At 35.7% G+C, this 14,346-nt stretch overlaps 1 protein-coding gene across 1 annotated transcript in view; it reads right to left on the bottom strand.

Annotated features, from left to right (window-relative positions):
- TTN (titin) overlaps positions 1-14,346 on the bottom strand; it is a 408,614-nt gene that overhangs the window by 386,962 nt on the left and 7,306 nt on the right. The window contains exons 3-7 of the mRNA XM_074212758.1: positions 9,179-9,382; positions 5,978-6,265; positions 5,200-5,285; positions 4,842-5,086; positions 253-589 (exon numbers count right to left, since the gene is read on the bottom strand). Coding sequence (XP_074068859.1) covers positions 253-589; positions 4,842-5,086; positions 5,200-5,285; positions 5,978-6,265; positions 9,179-9,382 — 1,160 coding nt within the window. The remainder of the gene's footprint in view (positions 1-252; positions 590-4,841; positions 5,087-5,199; positions 5,286-5,977; positions 6,266-9,178; positions 9,383-14,346) is intronic.

The following is a 14,346-nucleotide window of genomic DNA, read 5'->3' as shown; positions in this document are numbered from 1 at the left end:
CCATTTACAAGAATTTACACTTACAATTCTCACATCATTTTTTTAAAATGCTCTTATCAAGCTTGAGCTACATTGAGTCATTATTCACATTCATTTTTTGGACAAATGCATCTTTATATGATTGATGACTCTAACCTCCAACCTCCTTAGCCTAAATGTTTGCAATAGAATCTGTTACTAATGTTCAGCATCATCAAAGACCAATGACTAATCTATAAAAGAAACTCATTCCACCTTAGACTCTTTCCTTACCTCTTTAGCACCAGTGGCTACTACTTCAGCAGCAAAGGCTGCCCTTGTAGAAGTGGTGGAAGTAGCACTGACTTCAGCCCCAGCAGCTCCACTGATGGTTACTTGTTCTTGGATACCATATTTTCCTTCCCATCTTTCTTCAGTTCTAATCTGTGTTGAACTTGTTACTGTAGTTTCCTTCATTTGTGATTCAGAGGTAGCTACATAGCCCTCTTGCTTCCAAGGGGGAGGCACCTCAGGACCAGTAGCCATGGTGGTCTGTGCCTTTCGGATAAGTAATGGGGACTTCACAGGTCTGATGGGTGAGGTAGAAATCCTTCCAGCTGGAGACACAGATCTGGTGAATAAAGAGACAGATGGCATCAATTCATATCATTTCATAAAATTTCCCATACAAATCATAGGGTTTGATTTCTGAGAGGAAGATTTGAAGTTGCTTTGATCTGCATTTTTAAAAATGTCTCATTAATCCATTTCAATTATCCTATAGACCAAAAAAATAGTGATTCAAAATAATTTGATTCGTGTCTTAGTATATCTTTTTCCTTCTACGTCGTTGCATCAAGAGAGAAATATATCGAACCCCATAGAAGAATGTTAGAACCTTTTAGTATCCTCCTTCTTCCTCCACTTGCCCTTACAATAGGCAAATCAAGATGGTTAAGGATGCTTCCCTTAAAATCCAGATGTAAACCAAATGTCAAAATAATGAAATATGTATATATATATACATATATACATATATATATATATATATATATATATATATATATATATATATATATATATAGACTGAGCCTATGATTTATTGATTTAGGGAATTCAAAGATGAGGAAACCCCTGCTGCCAATGCAGGTAGACGTTTGTAATTTATAATCTTAGAAAGTTGTCTATTAATACTGGAAGATTACTTGTTCAGTGCCCCAAAGAGGCAGTTTGGTTCTTATGCCAGCTCCCCTCTCTCTCCCTGATCCCTTTCTCACTGACTCTCCTTTTTTCCTCCTCCTCCTTCTCTGTCTCCTCCTCCTCCTTCTCTCAGTCTCTCTCTCTCTCTCTCTTTCTCTCTCTCCATCAATGGGATGACCATTGATATATTTCACAATACTCTTACTGCTCATTTATCATTCCCTTCTTAGTTTTAGCTGATTTTATCCCCCCCTTTCTAATCTTACTTCCTTTTTAAATATATATAATCTAAATTAATACAGAAAGGATTAGTAAAGAACATTAGACTTCCATATTTCTTTGTTATATCTTTAGTGTTGTCATAAACTATGATTTTAATTAAGTTGTCTTCCTACATAGTGGACTAATGTAAACCAGAGATCCTAAACACCGGGAAGTATAGTCCAACTAAGATGATGAAGTATAGGATTCATTGACAAAATATTGCTACAGGCATTGGCGTTTCTTACCAATTTGGAATTGTAGTCTGGGGGTAACTCCAAACCACCTTCCAGCTAGTAAATTATTTTTTAATAATTTATTGAGTTCTGATGTGATTGAGGCTTTACTGTAATTGACACTCCAGGTGGCAGTGTTGCTTCTTTATCATAGCCCTTTGCAAAAAATCTGCACAGAGATAAATGTTTATAAATTTACTCTGTCAGCTACCAATCCCTGCATAGAGTATTTAACTTAAACTGCTCATAAATGCAACAGCTATTTTATTCCAATTAGTGTTCAAGGTACAGTTGTTATTTGTTACTAAATTAAAATGGAAATTGACAATAAGTTGCAGCATTTACTGCAGTTTAGTGGGTAAGATTCTTAATCACTTCGTCTTAAAAAGGGCTCTTCTGTGGAAAATCAATTTTTTTAATAGATGAAGTTGTGATCAAACTTAAGAAATACTTAGAGAAAACAAATCTCTGCTTTACAAATGATGGCATGTTAAAACACACACACACACAAACACAATGACAACAAAGGACAGTGAAGAGCAATTTAGACTTGGTACAGTAAGAATTTGGAATCAAAGAATTTGGGTTCAAATCTTGACTTCTCCTACTTTCTGTATGACCTTAAGCATATATACCTTCGTATAAGGTTACCTGTTGGGACCTCAATTTCCTCATCTATAAAAAGAAGTAGTTAGACTAGATGACCTCTAAAGTCCCTTCTAGCTCTAGATTTATCACCTGATTGAAGGTGAGTATTTCAATAATGTGACCTTTGATTCAGTACACTTATTATAATGGGTCAAAGTAGACTAACTCAGAAAAATATTAAAGATCAGAACAACTCCAATCACATCCCAACCACAATCCCCATACAACTGATTAGCAACAGGCTTCAGGTGAGGCAATAACTGTGAAAATCAATGTAATTTAATTCATTAGAGAGAAGTGCTCATTTTTGTGCTACAATAAAAAATCCCTGGTCACAGTTGGATACTGTGGGCCTTAGTCAATGCAATACATTTGCCTTTCTCTACAAACAAAAACATAATGAAACTAAACAGACCTTTCAGTTCCTGGGTGACCACTTTTCTTCTTTTAAATTGTTATATTTCCTGACTCAAGTTTGAATAGAAAATTCCTGGCAAAAATTTTGAATTTTCATTTATGACTTCCTAGTAATGGTCCAAGTGATCCTGAGATCAGTGTACCTCAAAATCATTGTGCTCCAACAGTCAGAAAATTGTGTTCTATTAGGAGGACTATAATTTGATGATGAACGACTTGGAGTTGGGAAGAGAGTCAACTAGAATTTCGTGTGAAAGACAAGATGGATTTGAGCTTGAGTTTCCAATATAAGCATCCATATGACATCCTGCCCATCGTCAGGTAACCAAGACAGAACTTCCTTTGTGCTCTAAGAGTGGGAGTAGGAGGAAGAGTGCATCTCAGAGCAGGTATTTTCTAGTTTAGCCTTGCTATGAACTAGCAGATTTTCTTTCTTTGCTGAATTTTCTGTTTCATATGAAAGGTGGTATAGGAGATAATGTCGAAAAAGTAAAGAAGAAACAGTAGCATTCATTTTCCATAAAATTTATATCTATTTTCCTTCTCTACAAGACTTCCTTTAACTTTTTATTCTACATTTTGTAGTTTGACAGGATCTTTGAAAGCTAGTCAAATTCCCTATACCCATTAGCTTTAATTTCCATATTGACTATTTACAGAGATAGGAATGGGGGCCAGACCTGAGATTTAATTGATATAGGAACTATCTGATTAAAAGAAAAAGTTTATAGTTTTAAAGGCTTGCCTGAGGCACAGAAGGCTTAAACACCTTCCCCAGAGTTAAAGGTAGAATTTGAACTCAAGACTTCTTGATTTTGTGTTCAGATTTCCATCCCCTAGTCCATGCTGCCTATTAAAGGTTTATTGTTGTTGTTTTTCAATTGCTTTTCAGTGGTGTCAGACTCTTTGTGAACTCATTTGAAATTTTCTTGGCAAAAATATTAGAGTGCTATTGCATTTGTACTAGCTTCCATTACATATTTCTGAATGCAATGAATTTCCACCCTTTAAAATATTCTCCCAAATAAACCCATGGGATATTTCGAAAGAAACATAGGGCATTAGAGCTGCTAAGAACTTGAAAGATCATCTAAGCTAAATATGTCAATTTTCACATGAGAAGACAGAGGACCTGAGTAATCACATGACTTACTCCAGGTGCACCTGGAGTTCAGGTTAGGAGCTAGGGTTCTTTCCAAATGCAAAAAATAGAGACTGACTTTTCTATCACATACTGACTGGGTTACCCTGAGCAAGCACCACTTTGTCAACACCACAGGCAACTTTCTAAGGTGATAAACTGCAAAAAAGTTGGCAATCTGGATTGGTTGATGAAGTTTCCTTATTGGGAACTTTCTATAGTGATGAAATCACAGATCTGAACAAAAACACAACCAAGATTTGTAAATATTGAGCAATTTAAACCAGGGAAAAGCTGGTTTATAACTGTGATTCACCTAATAATATAATTTCTCCAGAACTGTAACTAGAGTGATAAAACTTGGGGTTTTTTCCTGCAGCACTTAGCTAATATGGGAATTAGTTAATATGGAAAGTTAACAGATTCTGTGTGTGTGTGTGTGTGTGTGTGTGTGTGTGTGTGTGTGTGTGTGTGTGTGTGTTTTCTCTCTAGCAGCAGATGAGTTGCTTTCTTTCCCCTACCAAATAGAAATGCCTTATCTCTATAAGCTCTAAGGAGTTACTCATGTGGATCAGTGTCCACTTGTATTTCTCCTTCTCAGCTTGATTTTTCTTTAAAAATTCAGTTAGGCTAGGTGAGGTAGCTAGGTGGTGCAGTAGATAGAGCACCAGTCCTGGAGTCAGGAGTACTTGAGTTCAAATTCAGCATCAGACACTTAATCACTATTTAGCTGTGTGGCCTTGGGCAAGTTACTTAACCCCATTGCCTTGCAAAAACCTAAGAAAAAAAAATCTTTTCCTACTTCTTGACCTGGGAGAATTTTGTGAAACTTCTCTTGTACATTTTGTGAAGCCTGTTGCAAGGGTGAAAAAAATGTTGCTTATGTCATTATTTTTCCCATCAGATACTACATTGTCAATTGTTTTCTCCACCTATTGGGTTTCCAGTTGATTGAGTGCAATTAGCAAGGCTTCCTCTACCTGACAGGAGATGGGGTTGGGGCTCGCACATGTCTGACAGGAGATGGTGACTGTCTAACTGGGGATGGGGATTGCTGGCGGCCCAGTTGAACTTTTGCAGCAATGGATGGTGGAGTTGGTGATCTTGACTTAGGCTTAGGAGGTATCCTTGGCGGTGTTTTGTGGGGCAGCTGTTGTCCGGTGGCACCATCTATGACCATTTCAACAGTCGCAATTGATCTGGCATCAAAGTGGGCTTCAATTTTCTGTAAAGAATGATAGTGATAATAATGAGAAGAAACAGAAGGAGGAAGAGGACCACTGATTAGAACAGCAAGCTGAATTACAGGAGAACTGGCAAGAGTATAGGGAAAAGTACCTTTTCAATTCGAGTTTGTCTTGTTTGGGAAATCTGAGCAGTCGAAACAATTGTTTTTGTCTTTTTAGCGGGTATTACTTCTTCGCCTGTAGGAAGAAGACAAACGTTTAGAAGGATGAACCACAGCCTAGCTCATTTTAGGAAGTATATAAACACTGGCTACAAGCAAAATCAATCCAATTCTATGGTCATTTAAATAGTTGAAAAATGTGGAAAGGATTGCATTTCAAATAAATATTAATTAGGTCAGTAAACTGAAAACATATTTGTTATACAAGACTGCACAAAGAGCTATTAAAAACAACTCATCCTCTAAAATAAGTCCATCATTTGTCTAAACGAGATGATGCTAGCTTGAGAATTCAAATGTCTGCCTCTGAATTCCTTTTCATTGTTGATTGGTGCCTAATCCTCCCACTTCTAAATTACTTCCACAGCTGCCATTTCTGCACACCTACATCCTAAGGTCTTTCCCTTTGGAGGTTAGAATTTCTACCTATTGATGATTTCATAGATCTTTTCTGAGTCAAGAACCTCCTTTGTCTTTACTTTATCAGTCTGCATTGTATTATCTAATAGGATCTCCAAATGGTCTCCCACAAAACACTGTCATTGTCATTGGTTTTGAGTCCTCTTAAGCAATTAAATCTTATTCTTTGCCCTTCTTCCTATCCATTCTTATTTCCAATTATGATCAGCAAAATGGAGAACATATACACATGAAGACGTAGAGAAGAAATCACAGAAGGTCCAGGTATAGGGATCTCAAATTTGTTACCTTGAACCAGTAATTCTGCAGTTGAAGTAGCTCTTCCAACACTATTCGTAGCATTTACTGAATAGGTTCCAGAGTCTTCAGGATAAGCTTCTGCAATTAATAAGCTGTAGAGGTTGCCTTCTTGTGAAATCTGGAAATCAAAGGAGCTTTGGATTTCTGCTCCGTCCCGATAGAACTTCACCACAGGTGTAGGGATTCCTGTCACTCTTACATCCAGGCGAACTTGGCTTCCTTGTCTCACGGTCATGCTCTGTAGTCTTTGTACGAAGTTGGGTGGCGCTGTTTCTGCTACAATTTGTAGAATGGAGAGAAGGAAGGAATACTGTAATCAGTTCTACCAATTCTCTATAGCAATACCCCAAGATACTGACTATAGAAGTAGACATTCAAAGGCAGTCAAGTGATGCAATGTTTAGAGCAACAATTCAAATCTCATTTGCTTACTAGTTGTGTGATCTTAGACAAATCTGTTTGCCTCAGTTTTCTCAGCTGTAAAATGGGAATAATAACAGGATCTACCTCCTAGGGTTCTTGTGAGGGTCAAATGACATAATACCTGGAAAATACTTAGCAAAGTGCTTAATAAATTAAAAATACTTACTAGTATTATTTATCATTATTTGGATGGTCTAAGAATGCACTGTCTCCAAACTTGAAGAAGAATTGCTGATTTGAGCATCCTTTATACTGTATTTGAATAGTGGGTGACTGCAAAGATGTTTTAGAAAGCATAGAAATCTCCTTTGGGGGTTTCCTGATTCAGACTGTTCAATATTGCTACATAAATTTTATGAGATTCTTGTCATGGACTTTTCTGGAGCCTTTTCTTCCAGACTCACTTTTGCATTTGAATGCAACTTGACATATTATGGTATAAGTTCCTTTAAGAGTTGTTTTCCACATGTCAAAAGATAACTTTGGGGGAAATATCACATTTTTGTTGGTTTTTGTACATACCTGTATGTTACCTAAATAGGGGCAAGAACTGAAACTGCAGTTCCATTTGGAATCAGTACCTTGTCTACCATTTAGTCTTAGAGTTGCCAAGAACACTTGGCCAGAGTCACATAACCAATAAATGTCAGAGGCATGATATGAAATCAAGTGCTTGACTTTGGGTTAGCCCTCTATCTCCTGGCATCTCCTTTTGTTTTTATTAAATATTTTTAAAATAATTCAACTTAACATTATATCTATTTATGGCATCTTCCATTGATTATTCTATATCTATCTCTTCAAATAATGCAAATGCCCACCTACTTTTAAATTCTTATTTGAATTGTAATAGAACAGACAAGAAAGCAATGTACTCTAATGATCTGAGCAACAGTCAAAGACTAAGGATTGTCACCTGTTCTTTTCACATTCTCCTTATAAAATCATCACTAAGATTCATAAATAATAATGGAATTATTATTATGCCAAATACACTTAATAAAACAAATATTTAGTTAGATCTTTGTAAGATAAATTGATTTTTTCAGATATTAACATTTTAAAGGGCATCAAGGGTTTTTTTTTTTTGCCTTTTTGCTTCAGTTCATGGTCAAAGATTAAGTCTGACCAAAACATTTCTACTTTTTATTAAAAAGTCTATTAGTGGGAACCTCTAGGTGGCACAGTGGATAGAGCACCAGTCCTGGAGTCAGGAGGACCTAAGTTCAAATCTGACTCCAGACACATAATAATTACCTAGTTGAGTGACCTTGGGCAAGTCACTTAACCCCATTGTCTTAAAAAAAACCAAAAAAAAGTCTATTAGCTCTTTCAAAGCAGGAATGATCTTTTGCCTTTTTAATATCTTTATTAGAACATAACACAGTTGCTGGAATATAGGAGACAATAAATATTTATTGACTCAGCAATATAGTCAAATAGAAATTTTAAAGTGTTGTGGCCTAGATATATAGAGGCATTTATATATTTACATTTATACACACATTTGTGTAAGTATACATATTGATATAAATATAAATGTATAAACATATATATATATACATATGTATGCAAGATGTCTCAAAAGTCTCCATGCAGCTTTAAATTATTAAAATAGCTATTAAATAAGCTATCGAAATACCTCAAATTTGCACTGAGATTTTTGGGACACTTATCCACTTATCTACTTTTGGGTCACAAATCCACTTATCTTCTTATACATATATATGTGTGTGTTTGCATATATATATATATACACACAAATATGTATATATAAATATATAGACACACAGACATGTATGTGTGTGTGTGTGTGTGTGTGTGTGTGTACATATAAACCTGAATAGGTTAAAGCTGCATGGAGACTTTTGGGAAACCCTACTTATATGTGTGTATACAAATGTGACTACACATACATTAAAAGCTTAATGTAGCTTTAATAAGCTTTAATAGTTTGAAGCTGCCCTGAGACTTGTGATACATCCTACATGAACAGCATGATGTGTAATGATAGTTCACACCTATATGGTGCTTTTGAAGTTTTCCAAAGTGTATTCACATTATCTCCCTTTAACCTAATATGTACCAAAAATGTGCAAAATGTCTGAAAACTTTATAAAAGGCTATCTCCTTCCTATGATTGATAAGAAAATTAATCACCATTCTCTTCTTTTTACATTATGGCATAAATATTTAGTAATTAAAGTTCAGGAGATCAAGATACATTTGTATTCTCCACAAATATGTATGGAGTAGCCTCCAAATAACATGCTTCTATTTCTCTGGCAGGGAGCTTTTGTGTTATGGGGCTCTGGATGACCCTTGAGATTCCACGGGTAGAGGGAATAACAAGGTAAAGAAACTCTCTCCAGAGCTGCCTAGAGTACTGAAGACCTCCCAGGGTTACTCAGACAGTCTACACTCCTACATTTCTTTAAATACAAAATGCTGGAGGACTGGGTCTTTTGTGTTTGTGCCCTTAAAGTCCAACTCTTAGTAGGTACTATTCTTGATATGCCTGTCACAGGTGGGATTTCAACTTGGGCCTTCTTAACTCAGAGACCAATTATGCTATTTCTATGTATTATAATTTACCAAAAAATAAACAAATTGCTTTTAACTTATCCCAACTGGATATTGTGTCACTTTCTGAACTTGACACTGTAATGCCTTCCATTTGACTCAAGTCCTTGTGCATGGTGCACTCTGAAGAGAATGAGGGACAAGACTGGGGTGAAGGTTGGGGTCTGGGACCCCACCTCCTACCTGTCACGAGGAGTTCAGCAGTACTAGTCGCTTGTCCAGATCCATTGGTAGCTCGTAGGGAATATCTTCCACTGTTGTCTTTTGTCACAGCGGGGATCGTCAATTTAGCGCGGCCATCGCTAAATGAGATCTGCACGCCGGGCAGCGACGCAGCGGAAAGAACCTGGCCATCCCTAAACCAGCTCACCTCAGGAACTGGAAAACCTGGAGAGGAGAGAAGGCCCAGGACTGTTTATTATCACTATTCTGGGAAAACACTGAAAGGACTTTTGTCATTTCCCCTCCAACACTTCCCCCTACAATGATTATAAATGGGAATCTTGAGGTCCTGAGGTTAAGTGATTTTCTCCAAGGTCATATAAGAAGTTAATGGCAGTCTAGAAATAGAATCCACATTTCCTGACCCCCAGCCAGTAAGTACAGTGCATTTTCTTCTGCATTTCTCCATAAAAATCAGGTCAGGAATTCATAAAGTCTGAAGAACCAGCAAATTGTGAGTGACTTCATGAAGTGAGGAGAAACCTATTTTTTTCTTTAATATGCAAATTGAAAGCCTAGACAATTACTGTTTAAATTCTAGGAGAATTTGCATTTTAAGGACAAACATGGACCACAGTAGCACCTACAGGGTTATCACAAGTATCTAATCTACTCATTAGTAGAAACAGCTCTAATTTTTGGTCAAGTACTTTGGTCTTTGCCCCTGAACTTCACCAGGCATCCTGGACATCTCTGGATATTCCATTTCAATTCCACTGAGACCATTCTTGCTTCATCAGATAATCAATTTTTACCTTGAATTTTGAGTTCAATTTTGACCTTACCTTGCTGGGTTCCATACTTCTTGCCATATCACTATAGGCTTAACCCATTTCCCTTTTATTAGTTATTTTTCCCCTATTCAAATTGCAAATTTCTGAGGGTTGGGACTATTTTGATTTCTCCTGTTTGTATTTTCATTGCACAATGCCTATTAGATAATAAAAGCTTTATCTATCTGAACAGCCTGGATACATGCCAATAGAAAAATGTAAAGAACTTTGATCTCATCTGTCCTTCATTGACTAGATTAACAACATGACTTATTTGTGGGTAGGGATGCTTTTTAAGTATTCTCTTCCTTTCTTTCTTGGAAATTGGATCACTTATTCCCTGAAAGTGTTTTTTTCTCCATTTTGTTTTTCTACACTGGTGCTTGAAGTGGTTATGCTAAAAATGCTAATGGGCTTTTCCCAAACTTCATTGAACACAGAAAAAAAGTACATTTAGGATATAGATGGAGATAAATGCCTATACAGACTCCAAGAAAGCAAGTGATAGCCAATATTTTAAAGAAATTATGTCAATTGATGAAATCTTCATTAGAAATTTTCAAGAATAAGAACCCATCTCTTAATTGCCTAAACCTACCTAGTCTCTAAACCTGCCTATTTCCCTGGAAGGTATTACCTAGGTTCATAATCTTGGAGTGATCTTGCATTCTTCCCTCAAACACCTCCCAACCCCAGTCAATTAGTTACTAAGCCTTACAAACAGTGTGTCTAAAACATCTCTTCCATTTGGCTCAGTCTTTCCATTTACACAATCACCCCCCTAGTTCAAGCCTTTTTTTCACCTTTTTTCCTAGATTACTATGAGTCTTCTTTTTAAAAATTTTATTGTTTCAAAATCTCTCTGTCCCTCAACCTCTCCTCCACACATTGAGAAGGCACGAAATAGAATGCCTGTTATACATTAAAAGTCTTACAAGCATATTTCCACATAAGTAATTTTCTAGCTGATCATTTTATTTCCATTATCTCCTATTTCATGTTCATCCAACATATAACTGTCAAAATTATCTTCCTAAGGTATAAACCTGACTATACTATTCTCCTGCTCAAAATACAAATTTTTTTAGTCTAACATTTAAGGACCTACATAACCTGGTACCCACCTATCTTTCCTACTGTATTTCCTACTATTCCTCTTTATGAACTGTCCCCTTCATCTTGACCTTTTCATAACTACAACATGATATTTTATTCCTTGACTACATGTATTTATATAAACATTCACTCAGTTTTAATTTTAAATATGACAGAAAATTTACAGTGATTTATGTTTCATTCTACAAATGAGAAAACTGAGACTCAGAAGTTAAAGAGATTTATCAAAGATCAAAGAATCACTATAAAAGCTAAGATTATCATCCACCACTCCTTGGTTTCACTTACTACTAACCCCCCCCAATAAGTAAACAGATAAAATAAAGAACTCAGACTGTATTTTCAAGACTCACATAAAAGATTTAAAACAATAATTGTTGGTGAGGCATTTTAAATTCCTCAGAACCTCACAATATTTCCTGTCTAAATTTCTTTAAAATGCTATTTATGGTGATATGGGTTTTCCCCCTTTTTGGTATATTGATAGGGATTATAATTATCTGGATAATTATGTTAAAATGTACAATTTCAATATTCTTCACTGGATTAGTCTGTAGAATATCATTCAAGTTTAATTTAATTAGGTTCAACAAATATTTAATGAATTCTTTCTATGGGTAGAGCTGTGATAGTCATGTTCTTTCTCTTTTGGAGACTGTCCTCTAGTTGGTGAGATGGAAAGCATGGAAAATGGGAAAACCAACTAGCCTTTTTGTAGCCCCTCACATATGACATAGAGATATCCCAAATGCAGAACTATGTACTGTATGTCCTCCATACCAAGAAGCACTGCCTCCTCACCTCTTCCTCTTAGAATTCTTTCTTTTCATTAAACCTCTACTCTTCAGATCTTCCACCTAAAACCTATTTTGACTTCTACCAATTGCAAATGTCTCTCCCCTAAAAAATAACTTTATTTTTATATTTTCTCTTCCCCTCCTTGAGGGCAGGAACAATTTCATTTTCATTTCTGTATTTCTAACAGCTAGTACAGTGCCTGGCTCATAGTAACATGTAATAAATGTTTGCTGATTCATCAGCTGCAGCAATTCTATAGCTACCCTCCATAGTTCCTTTTATAATTTAACAATCTTATGAGGACAAGTGCTTTTACATCTAATTCAGGGACAGGGAATGTCCAACCTGTGGGTCATATAAGGTCTGTGAAATCATTTGGTCTGACACTGCTAGGTGGAACTAAAAATTCAACAAATCTAGGAGCTTTTAGGGAGTGAATTAATTAAATATTTGACCAAATATAGCAGTATAATTTTCAAGTTGATAGTTTTGTATGTCCCATGAATGATGTTATAAATATCCAAATAGCCCTTGGCAGAAAAAGGGTTCCCCACTCCTGATCTAACCTAATCCTCATATTTCACCTTGAGGCAATTTCCTTTTGCTTATCCCTCAATGGAGGCAAAAACACTGTCTCATCATAGTCACTATGATACCAGAGCAGCTAGGTGGTATAGTGTATAGAGCACTGGACTTGGAATCCAGAAGACCTGAGTTCAAAATTGACCTCAGATACTTCCTAATTGTGTGATTCTTTGTTTCTATTTCCTCTTCTGAAAAATGGGGGATTATATCAGCTTTTGCCTCCCAGAGTTGCTGTAAGATCAAATGAGATAAAATTGGCAAAAAATATAAAGTCCTTTTTAAGTACTAGTTATTATTATGTGGTACCTTACAGTTAACAAAGTACCTATATTTTTTTATTTTATTTTTTTACTTTTTACTTTTTTATTTTTATATACCTATATTATTATACTTCATTTTACATATGAGGAAGGTAAAGTTCAGAGAATAGCAGAGTAACTGGAAGTTGGAGAAGAAGAGACTTTAGCATTATTCTATTTATTCCAACTGTCTCATTTTGCATGTGAGGAAGCAGAAGTCTAGAAATATGAAAGGCCTTATTCAAGTTCAAATGACTAATTATTGATGACCCAGGCCTTGAATTTTCCACCTAAACATTTGTCCAGGATTATTCACACTAATAAAAATAGGAGGGAAGATGGTGACATGGGCAAGCCTAAGGAGGAGACAAACAAATATTTGACTTTGAAATATAATCTCTACTGTTTTTTTGAATGAATATTGATGAGTAAGGCATTGTAGGAAGTCCCTTGAAACAAAACTTTTGAATCCTCTCTGTGAAAACCTGAGTCAAGAACAGTTGAGAAGATAATTACTTAATACTGACTCTTACTCTACTCTTTTCTACAATCCTCTATGGTGGGTCTATCTGGAAGGGGTAAATTTGAGAAGGTGGGTGGGTCCTAAATAAGTGGTTTCCTATAATTCTAGTTTCATGATAATCTTTGAATCGTGTCAAAAGTTTTTAAAAATCTTGAATAAATTGTGGAGTTAATAACTAGACATAATAGTAAATGATAGAAATTATGTGTAGGATTCATATTCATTACAACTCTTTGCTTATGGAATTCAAAATGGCAACTGTTTTTGAATTTTTGATCTCAGAAGATCAGTTTTTCAGCTGACAGGGACTCATTTGCAAATTGAGGGAAAAGAGTCCCTCAGAGGTGAAGCAACTTGTCCAAGGTCACAGAGGTAATAGCAAGGATATGAACTCAAATCTCTCTATCATACCATGGTGGAGAAATACTGTCATCCATCTGATTTGCAACAGATTTTTCTACCTGTAATTTGGGAGGCAAAGGAAGCCAAATAAAAATTTTATTTTTGTTGTCTTTATGTAAGCAAGTCTTCCATTGTTGACAACTAAATGGCTTTTTTTCTCTATTTAGTGATATTTTCCAAAGAACTTCTTGACATAGAGTGTGAGAGAACAAAAGCTACCTAAAAGGCAAATTCCATTACTCCACAGGCAAGTAAAATTCCAATGAAGCCATATGTGTTCTGTTCATTTCAGAAGTTACAGAGCTTTGAAAGACAAATAAATGCATTATTTGGAAGTCAGCAGTAGTTTATCATGCATGAGGAGAATGAGATTGGTCCCTATGTAGAGATACAAAATAAAATGAAGAATAATTACGTGGCACTTGTGTACTGTGGAATAACATATTAGCCAATTATGTTTAAGACTGGTACAAAAACTGGTAGACAACAAAAAATTAAATCTTACTTATGATCTTCATCATAAATAATAAAAATGAAAAATGAAGAAAGGAATAAAATGTATGTGCTTTGAATTAAGCATATGGCATGCTTCCCCACTAATCCATATCAGCTTATCAGAGCATGCCTGATAGT

This window comes from Macrotis lagotis, chromosome 1 (assembly GCF_037893015.1).
Source record: "Macrotis lagotis isolate mMagLag1 chromosome 1, bilby.v1.9.chrom.fasta, whole genome shotgun sequence".
Taxonomy (NCBI): domain Eukaryota; kingdom Metazoa; phylum Chordata; class Mammalia; order Peramelemorphia; family Peramelidae; genus Macrotis; species Macrotis lagotis.
This window is presented reverse-complemented; position numbering and strand designations above follow the sequence as displayed.